Source organism: Dasypus novemcinctus, chromosome 5, assembly GCF_030445035.2.
Source record: "Dasypus novemcinctus isolate mDasNov1 chromosome 5, mDasNov1.1.hap2, whole genome shotgun sequence".
Lineage (NCBI taxonomy): Eukaryota > Metazoa > Chordata > Mammalia > Cingulata > Dasypodidae > Dasypus > Dasypus novemcinctus.
In genome coordinates this window covers 77,588,896-77,614,388 of record NC_080677.1, presented here as the reverse complement: position 1 = coordinate 77,614,388, position 25,493 = coordinate 77,588,896, and the positions used below count along the sequence as shown (strand labels likewise).

At 40.1% G+C, this 25,493-nt stretch overlaps 2 protein-coding genes across 4 annotated transcripts in view; one reads left to right on the top strand and one right to left on the bottom strand.

Moving 5' to 3' along the window:
- FBXL13 (F-box and leucine rich repeat protein 13) overlaps nucleotides 1-25,493 on the top strand; it is a 330,038-nt gene that overhangs the window by 150,705 nt on the left and 153,840 nt on the right. For both annotated transcript variants that reach the window (XM_071215017.1, XM_058297971.2), the window contains one exon: nucleotides 21,238-21,290. In XM_071215017.1, the coding sequence (XP_071071118.1) occupies nucleotides 21,238-21,290 (53 nt within the window). The remainder of the gene's footprint in view (nucleotides 1-21,237; nucleotides 21,291-25,493) is intronic.
- The window catches only part of LRRC17 (leucine rich repeat containing 17), a 35,524-nt gene continuing 12,504 nt past the window's right edge, over nucleotides 2,474-25,493 (bottom strand). Inside the window, exons 2-4 of one of the 2 annotated variants that reach the window (XM_004473401.5) lie at nucleotides 15,467-16,372; nucleotides 6,826-6,981; nucleotides 2,474-3,198 (exon numbers count right to left, since the gene is read on the bottom strand). In XM_004473401.5, coding sequence (XP_004473458.1) covers nucleotides 2,801-3,198; nucleotides 6,826-6,981; nucleotides 15,467-16,238 — 1,326 coding nt within the window. In that variant the 5' untranslated portion in view covers nucleotides 16,239-16,372 and the 3' untranslated portion in view covers nucleotides 2,474-2,800. The remainder of the gene's footprint in view (nucleotides 3,199-6,825; nucleotides 6,982-15,466; nucleotides 16,373-25,493) is intronic. The other variant, XM_023583076.3, reaches the window with a different exon arrangement.

Here is a 25,493-nt window from a genome sequence, read left to right as displayed (position 1 = left end):
GAAGCAACTCTATTAATATCTATTCCTGAGCTTTTCGGAGGTGACTCCCAGAAAACAGGGTTCCATGTGAGGGCTTAAGTGAACAACCCTTTGCTAAAGAAGATGTGGCTGAACATGGATCCTGTCAGTCATTTCAGTGGAACTGGAAATGCAGTTTTCAAGGAAGGATTTGTGGAAAGTTCTGTTGTCAGATGGTTTGGACCTCCTTGAACTACACACAAAGCTGCCAAGGTTTTTGCAAAAATTTGTACAAGCAGAACCACTGCCAGCCCAGACTGAAAGAGACAGAGAGGGGATGAATTGAAGTAAAAATGACTTCAAGGGAAGAACCAGGGTAGCAAAGGTCTGGACTGAAAAGGTCTCCTGGAGCTAAGAGAGTGGGCCCACCCATTGTATGGAAAGAGCAGGACACCTGCCCCAGCCCTTGGAGGGGGCGGACCTTAAACACCACTGACCAGGGAGAGTACTTTCACCCTAGTGCTTGGACATGGTGGGGCCTGGGCTCTAGGGTTTGCAGAGAGCACAGCCTTCATCCAAATGCTGAGTGGGGCCTGTGCCTGGGCCTTTGCAGAGAGCATGGATGTAGCACAAGCACTTGGAAGGGGTGGGGCTGCTGCTCTGTCAGGCCCAGAAGACAAAGAATCAAGACATAGATGACTCTCAGATCTTGAAATCCCATGGAGTTTGCCCTGTTGGGTTTTAGACTTGTGTGCGACCTGGGATACCTGTTTCCTTACAATTTCTCCCTTCTGGAATGGGAATGTTTATCCAATGACTGTCAGTACATTGTATATTGGAAACAGGTGACATGTTTTCAAAGTTTCAAGTGTCCATCAGACAGAGGAATTTTGCCCCAGGACTGACCACTCCATAACTTATTTTGGTGAAACTGTACTTAGCATTGCTACTGAAGTGACATAAGGCTTTTTGAGTGTTGTGATGGAATGAGTGCACTTTTACATGTGGGAAGAACGTGTCTTTTTGGGGCCCAGAGGGCAGACTGTTGGAGAGTGAATCATGTCCCCCACAAAAGGCATGTTCAGGTCCTAACTCTTGGTCCTGTGGGGGTGAACCCATTTGTAAATAGAACCTTTGAAGATGTTATTGGTAAGGTGTACCCGGGCTGTGTATGAGGGTCGGTCTTAATCCAATGTGGCTGAAGTCTTATACGCAAAGGAAATTGAACACGGAAAAAAAACACAGGATGAAACTAAGTCAACAGAACCTGGAGGAGAAAGGACATGATATTGCCATATGCATCGCCATGTGACAGAAATGCCAAGGACCGAGGACTGCCTGCAGCCGTCCCTAGAACATCACAATCTGAAGGGAGAAAGCAATCACCTTGCTGATGCCTTGTTTTTAGACTTCTCCTAGCCTCAAAGCTGTGAGCCAATAAATTCCTGTTGTTTAAGCCAACCCTCTATATGGTATTTGTCTTAGAAGCTGGGAAACTAAAACAGGCTCCTCATCTGTAAAAGGCAGAGAATATTATCTACCTCAGAGGAATCTTGTGAGAATTAGAAGTGAAATGTGAGGTCCTTATCACAGTTTCTGCTACATAGTAGATGCTCAATGCTGTTTGTCATATACCATCTAACATGTTTAGGGAGTTTGTGCAAGTATCAAATAAGACCAGTCACTAAACTTTGTAGGACTACTCTGATATAAGAAATGAAAATGTATTCAAGTCAGTGTGATAAGGAGATCTATATAAAAAGGAAAAAATGGTATTTCACTAGAATATACATAGATTTCTTTTTATTTTTTTCCTCTTTATTTAAAGTACGATGGACTATATCATGCAAACTGATAGTGTTAGGGATTTAAAATCTCCAGGAATTTCCTTTTTCCTGGTGATGTTTCTCCAGATGAGCCGATTTGAACCTGCAAACCCAAATCAGGTTTCTCCAATTTCTCTTGGGCTCTCCCTGGGTTGGTTGCCTCTGCTTCCTATGTTTTGTTTCTGCCTCATCCCAAATCCTGACCCTGCTTTGTTATTTCACCCTTTATTCTATGTGCCTTGACATGTCAGCTCAGCAGGAAGGGCTCAGGCCCTTCCCCACTGGCAGGTGGCTTCCTAGTCAGAACCCTGCTCAAACAACAATGCTGTCTCCATATTTACTGGTGCGTACAGCCCTGCAGGGCCCATAATACATACTATCTACAACTGCCTCTGAGTTCCTGCTTCTGACCATGCTCCAGTATAATTCTCATATCCTTTGCCTACTTATTGCTGGAGACAACTCCTCCTTCAGGTCAAACTGAGGGTTTTTTGCAAGGATCAGCTAAAAGTGGTTGAGAAGTATGGGTTTATCAGGACTTGATCTTGGAATGCATAGAAAAAACCTTTACTCAATGTATAAGCTGACAGTGGAAGGTAGGGCTGGGAGGATAACATTTCTTTTTAACCAAGCATTTGCATCTTAACATTTAGATCATTTTTGGTGTGTGCAAACAGCTATCCAAAGGCTTGTAAAAATGAACCAAGTGGTTTTCTTTTTTTATTCTCAAAAAGTAGTAAAAACATTTATACAGGAGATTATGAAATACTGATGCCATCATTAGGACCCAACTCCTGCAGTTTACCAGTTTGGGATCAGGCGCAAATAGAAAGGCAAACAGGATGAGAATTCCCTTGATTACTAAATTTGTCACAATAACAATAATCAAGGAAACCCTCCTTTAGCTGGATAACCCTGCATAAATAAGCAACACAATTAATCAAAATGTAAACATATGATTTTCTGACACTGGTATAGCAAATACAAAACTAGTTACAATGAGAACAATTTCCAAGTTATCCCACTATAGTGATTCTTACACTTTGTTTCTTTGCCGTGTGATCCCTATGTATTTTTTCCCATTCGTCATCTTCAGTATCCTGGTCAAATGTTTCAGGGTATGCTGGTAACTTGTCTTTGGGACATTCTTCGTAATAACTCCGAACATATTTCCCCACAAACCACCCTTTGTATTCTTCAGGCATTTTGCATTCCAGGCCATTGTAGTGGACGTTGTAGTGATGCTTTAGCCAATAATAGAGGTAGTGGATGTTGTAGTCACATCTCCAGGGGTTATCTCTGAGCCACAAAAGCTTCAAAAAATACAAGTCTTCTAGTACTCCATAGTCAAAGTTTTGCAGACTGTTGTTTGATAAATCTAACTCTTCTAAGTGAGTGAGCCCTGAAAAAGCAGCTATAAACAGAGAATATTTAGTAAGCCAATAAGTGAGCTAAGTGCAACTGTATAGTATAACCATGTCTAAATACAGGATTCTGAAATATGCTCACTCACAGCTTTCCCCTTGATTAGATTAACTAGGGCATGATTTTTTTTTCCCCAGAATCAATTTTAACTTAGGTTTTAAAAAATGTATTTTGGGCTCATGTACATTTTTAACACTATCTGGAAAGATGCCACAAAATAGCAAGAATTAGGGAATATTTCAAATGTAAGACTGTACTATATATCAAAAAAAAAAAGGAAATATGTGTCTGGTGATGATTTGACAGCTATCTGGGATATCCATAAACTCTGAGAATGCCTAGAAAACAGCTTTTCCCAATTTGGAGGGGAATAGGGCAGATTATATTCCTATGGAGTCCAAAAATAAACAATTTTTAAAATGTTTGAAAACATCTGTCTATGTTTTAGCAAGCTCTGGTAGCTATTCACTTTGAATCCATATGTATATAATTCTGTTGGAAGATAGATGATTCAAACAAATAACCAAACACATAAAACAAAACAACAAATCTAGGCTCCAACCTAAGCCTAGATTATCCCTGTTACAGTTGATATGGACCAACCAGATAACCCAGAATTTATGGGTCAGTCCTGATTTCAAAATTTTGTTTCTATTTCAAACATTTCTCATTTTCTCATATAGTGTCCTTATTTTGAGTTTGGAAAACATGCTCCAATATCAATACCATTGATCATTTTCATATAATTTTTTCTTAGCCCCAAATCCATAATTTCCCCCTCCCCTCTAAAAAAATACTTTTTATTTCAGTGCAAAACAATGGCTTGGGGGGAGAGCATAAGTCCAGTTCTCATGATGATAGTTGTGAAGATGCTGCTTTTTTCCCCCTATTTGCTAAAATTCTGTGAGTCAATGATCTCACACATTTACTTTTCTTAAAACAAGTCAGCTCTTTAGATTAAAAGCATGTGTAAACATTCCTGGATTTTATTCTGAATGTGCTATAGTTTTACTTAAACCATATGTATGCTGACATTTGGAAAAGCTAGTTTTAATCTGTTTTTTAAAGGAGGTAAAACCCCTCGTAGGGTGTCTTCTTTCCCTTTACCACAATAATGTCTGGCATTTTACAAGATTTTTAATCATGCCTTTTAAAGACTGGCAACTCTCATGGCATTTGGACAACTGCCAGCATAAATCTTTAAAGTAAGCCTGCTTTGGCAGTGTTTCATCTCAAAGGTCCTGAAATACAGACGTTCTTTTATTTTAAAACTTCGTTAGGCCATTTTGACTCACTTTTACATGCTGAGATGTATTTTGTTCCAAAAGACAGTACCAAGCAGAGCACTTGGCATTTGGTAAGTACTCAATGTATATCTGTTAGTGTAGAAAATAGTCTCCCAGGGCTGAACTGAACAAAGATAAAAGGAGTACCACTGCTGAAAACAGAGAACATGTTGTGTGTCAGCCAGGAAAACACATTGCTATAACAAGACTAACAGTCCTGCAGGAGATTCCCACTGAGGAATCCTAGCTACTATGGGAAATCCATAACTGATGAGGGAAAAATATGACTAGGAAACAAACCCATTTTACACTCTTATTTATCTATGTTGTCTTCTCTCATTTTTCTCATTTTCTTACATACTGTAGCTCCACTATAATTAAAACATTGCAATATTATTCACTGTTTTTTAAAAATTCATTTTAACTTAGGCCTTATAGTAACTAGCATTTTAGCCTTTTGTAAAGATTGCCACAAATATTGTTTGCACTGATATTTCTTAATAGTTGGTCAATTATGGATTGGGACTACAGAGTCAGAAGGAGATTAGACACATGCGTAGGATCCAGGATGTGGCATGCATTTCCCGCAGTTTTGGGGTCTTGGGGAGTGGAAGGGGTCTCCACACTCAGTTTCTTTACCTTGTGGCCTAGCTTCGTGGAGGCTGGCTACCAGCGATTGACCTGCACACTTATTTGATGGGTGCTTCATTTGGAAGAGAGCGTCTCTATAGAATATTCTAATTTACTGTGAAACAAAATTGCTTTTGACCTTGTAGCAGTTTGATATGATTCATGAATTCCAAAAATAGATATTGGATTATATTTATAAACTGGTCTGTACCTGGGTGTGATTAAATTATGATTAGGGCTCTGATTGAGCCATGTCAGTAGGGTATTGAGTCCCCACCCCTTGGATAAAAGATATGGCAAAGGACAGAGTTGGAGTTTTGATGCTGGAGTTTTGATATTGGAGCCCAGGAAATGAACATACAGGAGAAGAACACAGAGGAACAGAGATGACTCCTTAGACACAGCAGAAGCCCTGGGGAGAGACAGAGCCTCTCTGATCATCTGCAGCTGGCCTTGTGGAGCGAGGCAAAGCCTAGCGAGCCTCATAATTTATGACTGACCTTGTGGAGAAAACAGAGTAGCTGAGCCTGGAGAGAAATGAACCCCAGGAAGAGAGGAACCCAGGAAGCCTGAACCCTGGTTGATGTCGGCAGCCATTTTGTCCCAACACGTGACAACAGACTTTGGTGAGGGAAGTAATTTATGCTGTATGGCCTGATAACTGTAAGCTCCTACTCCAAATAAATGTCCTTTATAAAACCCAACCATTTTCTAGTATTTTGCATCAGCACCCCTTTGGCTGACTAATACAGACCTCAAGAGTTAAAGATAGTCCCAAGTTTACACTATCCATACAGGCTAAAGTATGACGGTAGCATGTTGCTGTCCTGTTGGGAATTTTTAAAAAAAGTTATAAGTCCTAATCCCTTTAAAAGATGTTATTAATACTGAATGATGCTTTGGCTCCAGAATGTTCATTCTTAGTTTTCACTTCTATGTTGTCTCAAGATTGTTATTATCAAGAAAAGCAGAAGTACTCAAATGATTGTGACATTGACATGGAATTCCTAATAGTATTAGCAATCATTTTAATAAATATGACTTTTTAAGTTGAAGTAGCATCATGAAAGCACATGTATTATGGATATTTCAAATCTGGTCAATATTGCAGTAATTTTCAGTTCTTTTCAAATCCAATATGTTTACTTAATTTACCAAACTCATCTTTGGCAGAGATTGTGCTTGGAAAGTGGAGAAGGGATTTGAAGGGTAGAAAAGAGCCTTGATATTGATCTGGAATTAGATAAAATTCACCTGGCTCTGCTTTGAGCACATTTTTATCTTAAATTGTGAGCTTTGTGCTTCACAGATTGTTTCAGATGTGCAAAGTTGGGGCTTACTGCATGACAAAGAAAAAGCCAAATCTGAATTTCCCTTTAAAAATCACTACATATTTAGAGTATTACTGATCACTAGCCACATACCCTCCCCCCCTTTTTTCACGTTTTCTGAAAAAACCCTTTAACTGGGTCAATTGGATAAAAGTTGCTAAGTAATATATGTAATTGTATGCCTTATAAAGGAAATGGGAAAATGTTTCTGAGTGCCAAAAAAGTTCTAATTTAAGCTTCTTTAAATAATTTAGTTTAAATCCACACTTTATTTACTTTTTGAAACCAACTTGTATTTACTATAAATGCTGCCATAGGAAAATTAGAGGACACCTGTCACCTGTTTGAGGGGTAGTCCGTGGAACTTACCAGGATCTATGAATTCAATGCCGTTGCTGCTGAGATTTAATTTCCTTAACTCATGAACATCTTCAAATTCCTTGGGTCGAAGTTGGCTGATTTTATTATGTGATAAGTCAAGTTTAACAATATCTGGAGGGATGTTTTTTGGAACTTTCTTCAACTCTGGAAAAAAAAAAAATTTAGATTATCATGCTCTCCTCTCGCCCCCTTTTCTCCTTCACTGTTAGGGCTGTGTGATTAAAGAGTCAGCTCTTAAAGAGAAAAGGAAAAGTGATATCTACAGCCAAAGAAAAGTGATGTAAATAAGTCCTGGCACATGCTAAATTCCTTCAAAGCCCACCCAACTGAGCATTGTAGGCTCAGAGAATGTTCAGAGAAGTCTTTACAGAGGCTGAAGCAAGTACTCAAAAGGAGGACCGGCTGGTGGTGCAGCTTTAGCTGAGCTTAGCTGCCATGGGGCAGTGGGATGCAAGCCAATCCCTCTCCTCAGGCTCCTTCTATCTGCTAACAAATAAATTCAGGTCTCTCCACTCTAAAAAACCAAGAAACTCTTGACCCTCAGGACCCACAGTCCATTATCTTATTTCTTCTTTCTCTGGATGCTGAATTCCAGAAAGAATAGTTCTTACTTGTCACCCTGTTTCCTCACCACTTATTCTCAGAATCCTTGTGATTTCATTTATTCTCTACCACTCCCTGATACTTCCTGGGTACAGCAGGAACTAGACTCCTCAGTAAAACAACAACAAAAAACGCCCAGTGAGACCACTACTAAAAACAATATAGGAGAAGCTCCTGAGAGAGGAGTCCAGATTATTTTCCACAGGCTCATAAGAAATCAAGGTTCACCTAATTTATCTTTTGCTATTTTTCTTAAGTCGTGCTGGTAAAAATGTAAAGTGTGTTTATTTTCTATTTGGTGTGATACTCCTCTCTTAATCTTAAGAAAAGAGAGTTTATTCAATTTTAAGTAGGACAAGTAAAGCCTATAAAGAGAAACAAACCTGTTCCTGTGAAAGAAAACCATAAACAATAAAATGCCGAGATTAACTGACACCTAAAAAAATAGCATGACCCAAAATCTTTCTGAATAAATAGAAAATTCTTTGACCTGGGTTTATGTAAGGTGGTCTTTCTTTATTGATAATTCCCCTTTTGGTGCAGAATAACTGAATTGCTGATAATTTCTTCCAAAATTAAAAAAAATACATATTTATGATTTCTTAGACCATGGTATGTTTACAATCTTATGGACTCAGGCTCATATTTTTCCTCTTCTTTTAACCATGCTGAATCCATGGTCCTTCCTTTAGTGTCCTTCATACTGTTAACTTTGCCTTCCCCTCTGAGGGGATCTTCATATATATGTGGAAGGGCCAAGTGCTCTAACAAACATTAAGTAACCTATGAGCTAAGTACCATTATCATCCACATTCTGCAGACGAGGAAACAGGACAGAGAGGTTAAAAACTTGCCCATGGTTAACTGGGACTGAAACACAGACCGCTAGCCCCAGAGACTGTGCTTCTACGCTCTGCGGCCTCCGCATTCCCTTTATGCTACTTTTATGTTGTTCTGTCTGCCTAGAATGTCCTCTCAAACTTGACATGTAGGATGAAGTGGAGAAGGAGAGAGTGGGTGAGTTAATGTATTGGGGTGGCTGTGAGAACTTCCTGGCCCCATATTTAAAATGACATCCACCAGTTATCTCAACCCTATTCCCTGCTTTATTTTTTCTTGATAAACTGCACATTTTACTGTTTTTTTTCCCCTAATTTTTTGTAGCTCACCCCATCCCACTCCCACACCATGTTTGCTTTATGAGGATGGCTTAGAACACTGCCTAATACATTGCAGAGCAAATGTATTTAATAAGTGGCAGGTGTCAGGAAGCTTCTAAAATGGCACCCAGTGATCTATACCTAGTGATATTCATGCCTTTGTGTAGTTGCCTGAGTGTGGGCTGAACCTGGTGGTTGAACCTAACACATAGAAACGGCAAATGTAATGGGGTGTCACCTCTGTGATTAGGTTACAAGAGATTGTGACTTCATCTTCCTAGAAGACTGTCTCTTGCTGTTTTTGTTTTTTTTTTTAAAGATTTATTTATTTATTTATTTATTTATCCCCCCCTGCCGCCCATTGTCTGCTCTCTGTGTCCATTTGCTGTGTGTTCTTCTGTGTCTGCTGGTATTCTCATTAGGCAGCTCTGGGAACTGATCCTGGGACCTTCCAGAGCCTGCGCAGACCAGCACTCTGTACGGGCCAGGACTCTGTGTGGGCCAGCCTGCCACAAGGGCCAGCTTGCCCTCACCAGGAGGCCCTGGGCATCAAACCCTGGACCTCCTATATGGTAGGCGGGAGCCCAATTGTTTGAGCCACATCTGCTTCCCTCTTGCTAGTTTTGATAACACAAGCTTCCATGTTAGAGAGGCCCACATGGCAAGGAATTGAGGGTAGATTCTGACAACCAACGAGGAACTGAGACTCTTAGTCCAATAGCTGTCAAGGAACTGGAACAGTATCCTTTTCCAGTTGAACCTTTAGATAAGGCCACAGCCATGACTGCTAAGCCCTGATTGATGAGGTCAACGCCTTGTTGCAGCCTTGTGAGAGACCCTGAAGCAGAGAACCCAGTTAAGCTATCCCTGGTTTCCTGAGCCACAGAAACTGAGAGATAATAAAGGTGTTTTAAGCCACTACACGTTGGGGTAATTTGTTACACAGCAATTGATAACTAATACCTGATAAATAATAAGAGATCATTACATATTTGTTGTGTTTAATGATTCAGGAATATTAAGACCTCTTATAGTGAAAGTACATTGAAAACTTGGGATGACCTTATTTCTGTTCTCTCACAAGACAATTCTGTTTGACCTAGAGTTATATCTGCAAACATACTGAAAGAGGAAAATTTTTAAGACTTGAACTTATTATAATGTTGTAACAATGAGGTAATCTTCCCTTTTGGGTCAGCAAACTGCAAACTGAAGAGCTGTATTCTTTCTTGGGCTCTACATAAACAAGAAGATGGAAATCTTAGTGACATTTGAAAACCACAGAGATGACTGAAGCCTGAGGACAGATAGGAGAAATCATTTCTTGAAATTTATAGTTTGGAATAATTATTGGGAATGGCTGTGGCATCTTTTTTAAGAGGCTTTTAAAAAGCAGAATAGAGGTTTTATTTAAAAATACAGATAACCCCACCCCCTCTCATTTCTCCACTGCTGCCACACTGGTGCAAGGCACCATCATCTCTTGTCTGGATTATTCAGATAGTGCCCTGAGTGATCCTGTTAAAACATGTCAGATTATGTCACTCCTCCAGATGGTTTCCCATCCTACATGGAGAATCCTCCAATGGCTTCCCTTCTCACCAAGAATGTAAGCCAGAGTCCTCCCTAAGTCCCTACAAAGTCATCAAGCGCTCTTGTCACCAGAGTCAGCGCCTCTAGATTCTAGAAAATAGCCTGTTTATCAGAACTTGCTTGTTGAGCCCACATCTTCTGGGCTGGACATGAGGGTGGATGGCAGCAGAACTCCTAAGCAACCACTGTAGAACATGCTGAAGTGGGTTAACCACAAATGAATGAGTAGGAAAAATTGTCTATGAGAAACCTGGTTTAAAGAGTGTGGCAGACCTGTGGATGCTGGGAAAAAAATATGAATTGCAGAACCAACTTCAGGGTTGTCAACAGCAGGCCTGGGTAAAAATAGCATCTGCAAGAAATATCAGGAAATGCAAACCAAAGCCTTTTTACTAGTATGGTTTAGAAAAAAACATGGAAAAATCCCACATGTTATATCGATGAACAAAAACATTTCTTTAGAACTTTTACCTAAGAACTAAAATAAGATGCTAATATTGATGGAAAGTATGTTTGCCTTTGATATAGTGTCTATAAAAATAAATATTCTCATGTCAGAAGTCAATTTTGGTCAGTATCCCCATTTCCTGATCAGGTGCTACATGGTCTCCATATTTACTGCCACTCAAAATTCTTGGTAAACCTGAAGCGAATGCCATGTTTACTTGACCATCACACCTTAAAAGCCATGTCCCTCCCCCAGTGAAACCTGCTGATTTTGAGAATGAAATTGGGAAATTTTTTTCTTGTAATTTCCCATTTAGTTGTCAGCAACCTCAGAACTACTCTGAAGGCTTGGTAGGTGAAGAGACATAAATGACCCTGTTTACTGAAAATAAGAAATTCTTAACTCTTCTACTGTTCAAGCCAGGGGCAAAGTTGTGATCTTAACTTCAGTGGCAGCTTGGGGCAATTTATCTGCATATTCTCCCCAGCCCTCATCTTAGAAGTGAAAAGAATCTTTAAAAGTGGGTAAGTTATTCTAGTAAACATGACGCTAAAAGCAGTTTTAAAACTCCTACTTTTCATGCCTTTTTGGATTCACCTCAAAATAGCATAAATGTGCCTTTCAGCTAATCCCACATTTATTCCCTTTGAAAGACTAAGTTTTGTTGGCAAAGAGTCTGCCTCCCAGTGAATAAAGCCTTAATTTCTTTTTCTTGTTTTTAGACGTTTAGGGAAAGAAAAAAAAAAAAAAGATCTTTGAGGTCTGCATGGTCGAATTGGCACCTATTAGGCATCCTTTGTACACCCTCTGGCTCTTTCCAAGTCAGCCGGGAGAGGCTTCAGCTCCCTGGTCAGGGGAGCCAGGGCAATCTGTATTGGGGGTCCCTGTGTGTGCTCATGTCCATGGTGTGCTTCCGCAGAGCCTACAAGGAGGATTTCACGCTGGGAGGAAGCACACAGAAGGCATTTATAAAGTCTTCTTGGTTAATAAGTGTACACAGACTCTTTAAAGAACGGATGGCATTGCATGGTGGTTAAAGTCTTGGGATCTAGATTACTACTGACTGTGTGACCTCAGAAAGGCAACAACTTCTCTAGGGCTAAGCTTCCTCCTTTATAAAATGAGATTAATAGTATTTCTTTTAGGGTTTTGAGGATTCAATGACATAATGCATGTAAATTATTTCAGGCATGCAGCATTTAGATGATAGCTCCTATTCATTAATATCACTGCTCGTTCCACTCTTGATAGCATGTTTTAGACTTCATTAGACTCTACATAGTGCCTCAAGTATGGGGCACAATTAAAAGTATTATTACTGCATTATGACAGGGAGCTAGCAATGAACATTGCTAAACATTTATTCTTTTTTTTTTTTTTTAAAGATTTATTTATTTAATTCCCCCCGGTTGTCTGTTCTCTGTGTCTATTTGCTGCGTCTTGTTTCTTTGTCCGCTTCTGTTGTTGTCAGCGGCACGGGAAGTGTGGGCAGCGCCATTCCTGGGCAGGCTGCTCTTTCTCTCACGCTGGGCGGCTCTCCTTACGGGGCACACTCCTTGTGCGTGGGGCTCCCCTACGCGGGGGACACCCCTGCATAGCACGGCATTCCTTGCACGCATCAGCACTGCGCATGGGCCAGCTCCACACGGGTCAAGGAGGCCCGGGGTTTGAACCGCAGACCTCCCATGTGGTAGATGGACGCCCTAACCACTGGGCCAAGTCCGTTTCCCAACATTTATTCTTAGTATTAGGAATTCGATACCCATTTACCAAATGGAATAAGGAAAATTAGAGTGGATTAAAATCAGGTTGTCATACTTGAATTCTAGCCATGATATTTAACTTCTATTTTTTATGTCCTATACTACTTTTAAAGTTTGCTTAAATTACTGCCTTACAAGAGCAAAGAAAGGCAACTTGATTATTAGCATCAATCTAAAGCACATGGCTCTGTACCATGTCTTACCAAAGGGAGTTTAATAGACAAGACCTTTCCCAATAAACATGGGAATCAACAATATTCAACACCCCAATGATCAAAGGAACCAATAGATTTATATCACCCATCGTGAAAGCCATTTATATTGATGATATTAAAAGGTAAAACCACCTTTCATTTTGAAACCTAAACATATAGGCTCTGATCTGTGTAGTTGTTGACATTTGGAAGAATTTGAGTTGTCCTTTAACATATGACCCAATAGGATACTTACTAAGCATGTATATCATGGAACGTTATTTTTACTGTGTTCCAGTAATAACATGTATATATATATATATATTTTTTAAAGATTTTATTTATTTCTCCTCCCCCTTTGTTGTTTGCGCTATCTGTTCTCTGTGTCTGTTTGTTGTGTGCTGTCTGTGTCTGCTCATCTTCTTTTTTAGGAGGCACTGGGCAATGAACCCAGGACCTCCCATGTGGGAGGTAGGTGCCCGATTGCTTGTGCCACATCCATTCCCTGCTTGTTATGTCTCTCATTGTGTCATCTTGATGCGTCATCTTTGCATATCATCTTCTTGTGTCAGCTCAGTGCGCCAGCCTTCTGTCTTGCTTGTTCTCTTTAGGAGGCACTGGGAACCATACCTGGTACCTCCCGTGTGGTAGGTGGGTGCCCAACTGCTTGAGCCACATCCGCTTCCCAATGTATATATTTTTAAAGCAAAGGTAATGTGTTTATGGGGCAGTTCTGCAAGTTTGTGTTTAGACAATATATCGAGTAAGGAAAGCAATAAAAAATGTCTTTGTATTTTTATAAGCAAAAGTTTTCCAAGAGAAGAGGAGACAAAGATATGGAAAAAAGGAAAAAGACAAGGCCAGAAATAGGCTTACTGTAGGTGAGAATAACCCAGAGTAAAAAGACAATGAAAAGAAAGATATTTTTAATTTGTTATCTTTTTTCAGATTACAGTGGAGTTTACCTATACAGGTTTTCAATTTTGTGTAGATTTAATTTTTCTCAGATAATTAATGAACTTAATTGTATCTGTATTTCTCTTTGACACCTGATGCAGCAAGTACAAATTAGCTTGAGGGTAGAACTCGGCAATATAAGTAATTTAACTAGCCAAAGTCTAAGATAGTAGCTTTGTATTCATTTTAAATACATAAAATTCAAGGTTTTAATATAAGAATCATTCAGGAAATCCTAGTAAAATGTGCTCTTAAGTAGAGAACACTAAGTTCTCACCTGTAACAATATCAGGGAAATTCTACCTAGTCTGGCCACAGAGAAACTATGTACTGCTTCTTCTGGAATTCTCTAATGCTTCCCTTGTTGGGGTTACTACTAGTTCGAATGTGACCAAATCAATTTTGGAAGACAGCAGGGTGAAGCAGAAAGTTCACATGCTCTGGCTGAGGAGGACCAAGGCTCAAATCTTAGCTTTGCTGCTTACCTGGGAGACCTGTGACTGAGCTTCCTGGTGCCTCGTTTTCCTCATCAGAAAGAGGAATAACTACGACTTCCTGTAAGTTGAGGACAGCATGTTCTCATGAATTGAATGAGCACCTCCTTTCAAAATCAGGGGAGCTCAGAATAGCCTCTCCCAGATTACATCCTGTAACTGTCCACAGTGGCATCAAATTAGACTGTTCACAGGGTGGGGAGCAAGCACATTTCTCTGTGTTACATGGGCGTGGTGTGATCCAACCAGGTGCACCTTCCAGAGAGAGGGGCAAGGCTCGATCACGACTTTGCTGATAAATGAACAGATTTATTCCTGGTTCAGGTTGCCTGATGCTTGAGAGAAGTTACGGTCTATCTGGTCCTTTTAACTTTTCCTCCCTCTTGTCCTCACAAAAGCAATACCAAAGCAAAGCTTCCCAGAGTAAGAGGAAGGAATGATATCTCTCTAGAAGACCTTCCTCTAAGGTCATTTGACTTTCATTTAATATTATAAATTATTAGCCCATGTCAGAAATGAAACTTACAAAGTATGTTGTCCTAGGGTAGATTAGCAATTACTAGACCACCTGTTGAGAACAGTTTTCACTAACATGTCAAAAGCATTACTAATATTTCTAGTGTGTTTCCTTATTTCATTAATTTATCTTGAACTTATCCTGGATGTGCAAATCCTGCACAGTTCTAGCACAAGTTTGTGTAGGATGTGAATGCCAGTAATAGTTTGTGGGAACGAGGTGAAATTCTGGAAAGACTTAGTCTCATAGTTCTTGGGTTAAATAATTTAACTTGATCCTTAAAAAATTTTTGGTTGTTTGTTTTTTGGGTAATTTGAGAGCAATTAAGATAAAGTTAGCAAGTATTTATTAAAACCTTGGGATTAAATTATAAGAAATTATATGCCATCACTACATCCCACTTGGCCTCTCTCTCCGAAGGCTCTCACCTGTTCTGTTCTGCAGATGGTTTTCCTTGAAGTTATCTCCTCACAGACGCAGACAATGTTTTGACTTTAATTGCAGTGAGTCAGGTTAATATAGCTAAGCATTTGCCCCACAGCATGCATATACTTATACTTGATTTCCTATTCATTGGTTTACCTACACAAGTTAGTTTACATTGGGTTTAAGATCTTGAAGGAATTCCTTACAGCCATGCTTGAGATGGGAAGATAAGAATAGGACCCAAATGGCTGCCCCTCCATAGTGTACTTCTACCTCTACTCCACTGTTCCCCAATCACCAACCACAATGAGCCTGGACTCCAGAAATCTCCAGTAAATTTCGTTGTCAGGGGAAGATAGCTGGTGGAAGTGACCCCAGAAATTCCAAGACATGGTGGGGTGTGGAGAGCATTATACAATTCAAAAGAGCCTTTTTAATTGTCTATGAACTTGGAAATGAAAGAAACTTACAGACCTTTTCTTTTGCAGTCCAGCGTTTGTATGGGAAACACATAGTTGTGGCAAAGAGTAGAGTCCACCTCAGGCTTGAAGACTGGGGGTCTCCCTGACACTTGAGGTTTTGGGTCAAGTTGTTCCTTTTCTCCTTCCTGGCATAACTGTTCAGATTTTATCTGCCGCAGTTTTGTATTTTTTAGTTCTTGTGGGCTTTCACATTTGGCATAGTTCCCCAAATTCCGGTTCCTTGGAATCTGCAACATTGAAACGAGCGTTTCAATCTCACAAGCACAGCGCCAGGGGTTGTCATAAAGACGCAGGTAGCTCAGGAGAGGAGTGTAAATGAACACCTCTTCTGTCAAGACTTTGATCTTGTTGTGCTGCAGTAAGAGGGTAGTAAGTTTGCTTAAACCAAAGAAAGCCTCACTCTCAATTTTGGAGATCTCATTCTGTTGCAGATCCAGGCTTTTCAGCTTTTTAAACTTGGAAAACATATTGTTCTTCAATATGCGGATCTTGTTTCTTGCTAACAGCATGTGCAGCAAATCGTGAGGCCAGCCAGGAAGCACATAAACTAGTTTTCTTTCTTGACAATCTAAGTATTTCTCGTGGAGATAAGTGTAAACTTCACAGGGGAGGCCCGGCGCGTAACGTTTGACCAGGTTCGAGCCTCTCCGGCCCCCACTGGCCCTGCCATGATTCGCTCGGCCTCGGGCACCCCCGGGGGTTGCCTTGCGGAGCTCAGCGGCTTTACAAAAGAAGAGCAGGATTACAATGGTTACCACACGCATCTTGACACCCAGCTGGCCCCGATTACTTGATGTGACAGATGAAACAATGAATGTATTTCTTTGAAATCCAAGTTTGGGCAATCGTAACTTGTGCAGTTAAGGAACACTGAGACCCCTCGGGGTCTGTGGAGTCACTAGGTAAAAGAGAAAAAGATTATTAAAAGTTAAGGAATAAATCTGGTCCCTCAAGTAGTGAAGACTGATTGTTACTGTAGATCCTGAGGGGAGGGGGAGAGAGGTATAGAATAGATGGAAGCAGGGCAACTGGGGGGCAATGGAAGTGCTCCACAAGATCATGCAATGATGGATACAGGACATGTTAACTTACACCAAAAGTGTATGAAAGTCTAAAAGCTAAAATGTAAACCATAATGTAAAACATAAGGAAGCTAAAAATTGAGAAATTTGTTCAGTCTAAAATATGAGCCATAATGTAAACCAAAATGGAACCATGCTACATAGCTGTGTTTCAAATTCTGTGCATCAGCTGCAGCAAATATAACATGAACAGGTAAAAAGATCATTGCTGGGGAAAGGGGAAAAGGGTTTGATGTTGGATATATAGGGATCCCCTATATTGTATATGCGAATTACTGTGATCTAAAACTTTTTTGAAGACAAAATTTAAAAATTAGAAAGAAAAAAAAGGATGTACACACTGAGGAAGAAATGAAAGAAAGTGCCTTGCTACTGTACATACAGGGCAACACCTATTACAGTGATGAAAGGCAAAATGTTTGAAACGAAATTTTATAATATTTTTTCATTTTTTTAATAACCAATTTATTTTTACTTTAAGTATTTCTAAATTATTATGTATTCTATTTCTAAAGTTTAAACCCATCCTATATTTCAATTTCCTATTAATTGAATTTGGCAATATATTAGGCTTCATTGTTGAAGAAGTTTTGTACCACAGAGAGGTTCAACTATAGCAGGGGAGGAACACTGGTGTGGGGTGTTATTGATGGGGGGCACATGAGTGGGGCGGAGTTCTCCATGGCATGTATATAGGGACAGAAAATTGTCCTGATATATGTTGGGTATTTTTATAGTAGTTACAGTTACAAATGTCAACTGAGGGAGTGCTGAGTTCCTACCCAGGAGAGCTCTGTCAAATTCCCCAATGGAACAACAATAATCCCCCAAGTGCAACAGCAAAGACCAACAAGGAAGGATGGTCCAATAATGAGCCCTTGGCACTGATGACTATGCTTATGAGCCTGTGTGCCTGAAATATAAACTAGGCCTAGAGCTGCAGGGTACCTAAAAGTTACCTTCTGCGAGCCTCCATGTTGCTCAAATGTGGCCACTTTCTAAGCAAAACTCAGCATGTAAATGCATTACCTTCCCCCCAGCGTGGGACATGAGTCCTGGGGATGAGCCTCCCTGGTGCTGCTGGATTAATACCAATCACTAACTGGTGATGCAACTAGAAAGTGACCTTGAATAAAAAGGTCAACTGAGACCAGAAGAATATGGTGGCTCAAGTGTTAAGAACTGCTTTTTGACCTTGAATAAAAGGGGGGAATGGCAAAGATAAATGAGTTTATATGGCTAAGAGCTTCCAAAAAGAGTTGGGAGGTCATCAGAGGGGTCACACTTACGCACACCTCAGCAGGACCCCAGAGAGAGCCAAAGTAGGTACAACCATAGGTGCTGGTTCTCCTGAAGACTACAGAGATCCACAGGGTATATGCTCATGGCAGATGGATTTGGAGTTCTGTGCCATGTCAGAGGACCCTACTTTGGAATTTGTGCTCCTGAGTGTGATGGAACTGGACTCAGATGCGACCTTCCTACACATAACTCTTCTGTCACTTTTACTGAACCTGTGTTTGGCGGTAGGGATGGTGCATACTCAGGGGACTTGACTCTCTAGACTGCCCATGTGCCAGCTGGGCCCTGAGCCTAGCAGAGTGGCAACTCCTACTCTCTGGTTCATTGGACTTACCTAGATCAGCTAACGGAGGTGAAGATGGTCAAACACCACACCAGGGAATCAAGAGTGCCAACCACTGCAAGCAGAGGAATTGCATTCATCATCCATGTGGAATCTAAGCCCCCTCTTGATTAGAGGTGGAGTGGACAGCACCATCCCAGAGTCCACAGAATGGAGGAATAAAATATGGATTAGAGTGGACTTACTGATAGTCTACTATAAAACTATTGTGACTAGTAATAGAAATTGTAGCATTGAAGTAGAGAAAATGGTCACAATACTTGCTGAGGGCAGGGAAAGGCAAGAAGAAATGTGATGTGGGGGCATTTTTGGGACTTTGAGTTGTCCTAAATGATATTGCAGCGTCAGATGCTGGACTTTATATATCCTGCCACAACCCACTGAATGTATTGGGGGAGAGTGTGAATTACAGGGTAAACCATTATCTATGTGGTGCAGCAGTGCTCCAAAATGTGTTCACTGAGTGCGATGAGTGTGCCACAATGAAGGAGGAGGTTGTTGATGTGGGAGGAGTGGGTTGGGGGGTGGGGGGGGTATATGGGAACCTCTCATATTTTTTAATGTAACATTTTTTGTGTGATGTATATATCTTCAAAAAAATGCAATTTATAAAAATGATGGAGTGGGGGTGGGGAGTGGGTTATATGGGAACCTCATGTTTTTTATGTTTATGTTTTTTAATGTAACATGCTTTGTGATCTATTAACTTTTAACAGTGTAAAAAAAAAGGAGCATTGCAAGCAGAGTTAGTGAGAAATTTAACACAGCTTCTTTTTTTTTTTTTTTAAGCAAGAGTATTCAGTTAATAAAGGTTCACACAGAACAGTAGTGTGGAGAAGTTTCACACCCACTTACTTGCCTGGTGTTAAATGTTTGGACCCTGAGTTTGCATCAAGACCCTCCTCCTGGTGACTGTGGGATTCCAGGCTATTTATTTAACCACATCTTCAGCATCTTCAAAATGGTGCTAAGGATGTGTCATAGTATTGTTGGGAGGATGAAACAGGCTGGTCCAGGGCACACCACAAATGTTAGGGCTCATTTTCACATGATAAAACTTCAACCTGTCATTTATTATCACATTGGATTCAAGAAACTGAAGATTCTTTACAGCCTTGGGATGAGCAAACAAGAAAAACTGACTAATGCTGTATAATTGCATTACTATGAACCAAATATATTGTGTAACATATTGTATGATTTTTAAAAAATATATAGGTATCCAGTACATTTATTTGAGAAATGTATGTTTTTATTCAACTGTGTTTTCTTTTTAGTTTTTAATTGTTTATATTTTCAATTATTAAATGTACAAAATAAAGTAAAAAAAAAAGTAGGACTCAAATGGCTGTCCTCCTGAGCTTCCCTTTTTCCTTCCTTTACTGTTTCCCAATCACTGACCACCTGGAGTGTGGGCTCCAGAAATGCTCAGCATAAATTGAGGTGTTCTTGTCATCTCCTGCAGGTCTTGGCTCAAATGTCACCTTTCTCTGTGAAGCCTTTTTTCATTGCTTTATATAAAATCTCTTGTCCTCCCACTCACCCCTTCTGGTTTTCGTTCTCCATAGCACCTATCCCCTCTGGCCAAGTAGTTCTTGTACCTCTTTTGTTTACTGTTAGTCTCCTCAAGGAAAACCTACCTCCCAAAAGGCAGGATTTTTGCTGCTGTATCTCCAGTACCTGTAGAGATGCTAATACATAGTAGGTTCTTGATAAACATGTTTAATGTAAGAATGTATGAATTAAAGTAACGAGCTATTCTACAGGGAGATTTAGCTCACAAGTGTACTTAATTGTTTTGAGAAACTTCTTTTTTCCCCTTACTGATGACTTCCAAGACCAACAGATTTTTAGGAATTGCTTTAATTTTCTTAATTCTGAAAAAGTATTTCTGGTTTGCATTTATAACTTAGGACATAGTCCACTCTTGGCAAAGGAAGAAAAGTTCCAAGTGAATTTGTAGTTAATAACATTTCTGTTGTTATTAGTGTAGAGGCTGTGTCATTAATGAGCAGCAGATGTTTTTCTATTCACTGTGGCAGTCTGAATGCCAAGATCACCTCCTCGCCTGGAGATTTTGGCTTCATGGGGTTTCCTCCACCTAAAGCACCTTCCCGTTTCTTGGGCTCAGTCACTCCTCCTGTTCACTGGCTGGTGGCCCTCCCCTAGATGCTTCTCTCCTGTCTCCAACTTGGAGTTTCACTTACTAGTCTGTCCAGACTTGGGGCACTGATTGCATAACTTGCTGTCTAGCTTTTGCTCATGTCTGTCTGCCCCACGAGAGAGCAGAGGTTCTTGGGGGTGGAGAGCAGACTCAAGCCCAGGCTCGGCACTTGCCTCTAGTTCCAGAGCTAATCAGATCCTTGGGCTTTCTGACCCTCAGCTTCTCTACCTGGAATTTGTTATATGTAAGTTGTACGTAAATTTCACGTAAAAATCATAAGCAAATATTGGATCTAATTGGTGATACACAGGTTGAAGTATTTAGGGGAGAGTCTAAGTTTGCGGCTTACTCTGCAATGCTTAAACAAATAAGATGGATTGATGGACAGACAGATGGTTGGGTGGATATGTGATAAAGCAAATTGTTGTAAAATGGAAATAGTAGAATCTAGGTAGTAGATATGGGTATCCATTGTGAAAAAATTTTCAACTTTTTTGTATATTTGAAGATTTTTATAATAAAATGTTGGAAGAAAACAAAACAAAATAAATGAACAAAATGGCATGTTATCCACACACACAAAACAGGTTGGTTTTCTTCAAGTTCTTCCAAGCTAAAAGCTCTGAGAATAGACTATTTTTCTAGAAGTAGTATTTTTGCTTTTCTCTTTCCTCCTATAATCCTCATACAATAATAAACATGAATATATATTCTATTTCTGGGAAAAGAAACCATATACTTAGAACAAGTTACTTGTTAAGGTTTTTGTTTGTTTTCTAATGAATACATCATATTGAATAAAGATGGGGAAAAGTTCTAAGTTTAAACATTCGTAGTATGTTGTTTACTGATGTGTAACTTGTTTCATTTAGGCCACTGTAAAAATTTGCAAGAGTTGAACCTCTCAGACTGCCCAACACTCACAGTGAGTATACGCTTATTTTACTGTGTTTAGATTTGGACTTGCTTTATTGGAGTGCCAAGGTGCAGAGTTTTAGCAAAGCCTGTGTTCTCATCTAGGACTAAATATAGTAAAAAGCAAACTGTGTTAAAAATTGGCAAGAACTATCTCACCTCTATATTGCTAGTATTAATCCTATCAATACATGTCCAATGTTGGAGCCTCTGGAAAGTGGAAATTATTTAATGATACACAAAAATGAACTATATTTATATTTAAGGGCATGACTGTATGAGGCAGAAAAAATTGGCTCCCATCAGAGACAAAGGCTTATTTCAGTGGTCTTCATAACTGTCAACTGCCATGCCCAAAGCAGATGGAAAGGAATGAAAAACCCTTGTCACCTCCTTCTTGGCCCCTACCTCCAGTCTTCCCCTCCCTCTAATCTGTCTTCATATGAACTTGTATATTTTCTGATATTTTCTTTATAGTTATGAGTGGGACTTAAATTTAACATCCTAAATCTACAGCAATCTCATTTGATTTGATACCAATTTAACTTCCTAGTGTACACAGACTATGTACCCATTTCCCTCGTCCCCTTACTTTCATGTAGTTCTTGTCACAAATTACACATTTATACATTGTGAATGAACAATCATGGATTTTTTATCACAATTTATTCATTTGCCTTTTAGGAAGACCTGTAGGAAGTAGAAAGTGGTATTACAAACCAAAAACACATAGCACTGGCAATTATATTTACCACGTCGTTACCCTCACTGGAGACTACTTCAATCTATTGTGTATTGTCCTTTCCCTTCAATCTGCAAAACTCTCTTTAGTGTCTCTTATAGGGTCCATCTAGTAGTGATGGGCTCCCTCAGCTTTTGTTTACCTGGGAATGTCTTAGTCTTGCCTTCATTTCTGAAAGAATATTTTGCTGGACATAGAATTCTAAGTTGGCAGTTTTTTGCTTTCATCACTTCATTTCATCCCCTGTCTTGTCTCCATGGTTTCCAATGAGAAATCGGTACTTAATCTTATTGAGGTGTCTTTGTCCACAAACATGTTGATTTTCTCTTGCAGTTTTCAGAATTCTCTCACCTTTAACATTCGATAGTTTGATTACAATGTGCTGTGACATGGGACTATTTGGGTTTATCCTATTTGGAGTTTGTTGAACATCTTGAATGTGTATCTTCATGTCTTTCATTAAATTGGGGGAGTTTTCAGTCATTATTTCTTTGAATTTTTTCTCTGCCCCTTTTCCTCCTCCTCCTCTTTCTGGAATTCCCACAATGCGTATAGTGTTATGCTCAATGGTGTCCCACAGGTTCCTTAGGATCTTTTCACTTTTCTTCAGTTTTTCTTTCTTCTGCTCCTCAGATGGGATGATTTCAGTTGTCTTATCTTCAAGTTTCTGATTCTTTCTTCTGCCAGCTTCAATCTGCTGCTGAACCCTGAAGGGAATTTTATATTTGTTACTGTGGGCTTCAGCTCTATTTGGTTCCTTTTCATAATTTTCATCACTCTCTTGATATTCTCTTTGTGTTCATATATCAATTCCCTCATTTCCTTTGGTTCTTTCCCATGTTTTCCTTTAGTTCTTTGAGCATACTTAGGATCATTTTTAAAAAGTCTCTGTCTGGAATGTCCCAGGTCTGGTCCTCCTCATTCGTGGTTTCTAGTGCTTTAATTTTCTCCTCTGCCAGGGCCATTGCTCCCTGTTTCTTTGTATGTTTTATAATCTTTTGTTGAAACATGGACATTTTGATATTTCAGTGTGTTAGCACTGGAATTTAGATTCTGAGGCATCTCTTCCTTAAGCTTATATTCAGCTAGTGTCATGGCAGAGTTCCTTGATTGCCAGGAGCTGACACAAATGAAAAAAAAAAGGGGGGGGGGGAAGGGAAAAAAGTCTTTGCAGACTGACCTGTGTGGTGCTTTCCTTCAGAGCTTATCCAGGCATGGAGTTTAGAGAATGCTTGAAAGAGAAGCAGCTGCTATGATCCTTTCTGAGCTTGTGTCTTGTCCTGGGCATGTCATCCAGTTTACATGGATTTGAATGCCCCCTCTTCCCTGGGAAATAGTTTCCTCATGGTTCCTGGCACTCCACTGTGGCTCCTGCAGCCAGCAATCCCTCGCCCCAGTCACAGCTATCTGTAGAAGAGTTCCGTGAACTGCTTTCTACATACAGGGAAAATTCTGGGATGGCGAGTCCCTCAGGCCACCACTAGACAGATTGGGCCAGACAAACAAGCTTCGAGGTTGTGCAGGAGGAACTGGGACCAGGGATCGGCACTGGGAGCACAGGCTAGCTCCTTAACACACCGGTGAGGCGTGGAGCAGGGAGAGCCAGGTGCCACGCGATCCTACTGCTTTTAAGTAACCGTTTTCATGATTCAGGGCTCTGTCTGTTACTGCAGTCCTTCGGCTGTTTTCTGGAGCTTTAAGAAAGAAGTTTCTGCCAGTGTTTGCTGGTTGTTCAAAGTGTCTGGGGGCGGGGCGGGGAGGCGGGAGGAGACAGAGCTCTGAAGCATCTCACTCTAGCATTCACTTTTTAATTCCTCTCTCTCCTGAGCTATATCTGTGGCCAATTCCTTAACCTATTATACTTTTCACTCTCTATTATAATTATGTTTATATATGTATCTCCCCTTCTAGACTGAAAGCTCTTTGAAAATCCCCCTTATGCAATTTTTTTTTACCATGAAATCCATCCTCCTATTTTCACAATAAAATACCTTTTCAAAAGAAGTACATAAAGAAATGTATGTACATCGGAATATTAAATCCCTCAGACCTCTTCCACTCCTTTCCCCAATACACAAACTAAGCATTTAAATTAGTTGTTTGATTTGCCAGAACAAAGAGAACCACTCTAGACAGTGTGTAAGCTAAGCATCTTCTGAGTAGCTTATACATCAACGCAAATCAGCTGCTTATGTTCTAAAGCGTTCTCTAGGGTGAGCCACATGAAATGGAGACATGGATAAACATGTCAAAGACCACATCAGAGAGAAAATGGTCTATTTTGTCTTTTGTATTCCATTTTTCTCCACTGGCAAAATGAAAATGTGCTCACTTATTAAGAACAATTTTCATCTTTGCTTCCATATTCTCTAGTTCTCTAGATGTCTCTGTGTGGTTATAATGAAGTCATTTGTAAAACGTATTCATTCTTTCTGTGGATTTTTCTTTGGCACCCACTATGGTGTGTGCAGTGCTAGTGTTACAGGGAATTTAACCATGAAATCAAGTTCCTGTCCTCAAGGAACTTCATTTCTATACTTGAGTTAAAAGACTGTATTCTTTGAATTGCCTTTCTAATAGGAAAGTCAAAACAATGCCATCTGTATTGAATTTGGAAACAAGGTATTTTCCAACTTTGGAGTCTAATAATATACAGCACTGGTAATTTTATACAGCTATGTTTTACTATTGTTTTTCCTTCTGAAGCATGGACTAAGAGACAAGCTTATTTAAGAAAGGGGGTAACTTTCATTCAAAAAGCTTTTTTTTAAAAATATTTATTTATTTCTCTCCTCTTCCCCCCCATCCCGGTTGTCTCTTCTCTGTGTCTTATTTGCTGTGTCTTCTTTTTTGTCTGCTTCTGTTGTTGTCTGGGGCATGGGACTCTGTGTTTCTCTTTGTTGCGTCATCTTGCTGTGTCAGCTCTCCATGTGGGCGGCACCATTCCTGGGCAGGCTGCACTTTCTTTCGCGCTGGGCGGCTCTCCTTACGGGTGCACTTCTTGCGCATGGGGCTCCCTACGTGGGGGACACCCCTGCGTGGCAGGGCACTCCTTGCGCACATCAGCGCCACACATGGGCCAGCTCCACACGGGTCAAGGAGGCCCGGGGTTTGAACTGCGGACCTCCCATGTGATAGACAGATGCACTAACCACTGGGCCAAGTCTGCTTCCCCAAAAAGCTTTGATTCTTAAGAAATTTGCCTTATGAAATATATTACATTCAGAAGGATCTAAGTGCCTTGTGGCCAAATTCATACCCATGCTTCAATGTAGTCATTCAAGCAGTATTTGCAGTCATGTGCTTATTATGTGCTGAGGAGGATCAAATTTTGAGTTCCTTTAAATACTGAGAATGTGATTGGTCTCAACTTGATTGGATACTCAAGCACCTCCAAGATAGGAAAATGCAGAGAATGGTTTGCTTCCTTATCTCAAAGGAAGGTCATATTCTTCTATGGTACTTAAAGCA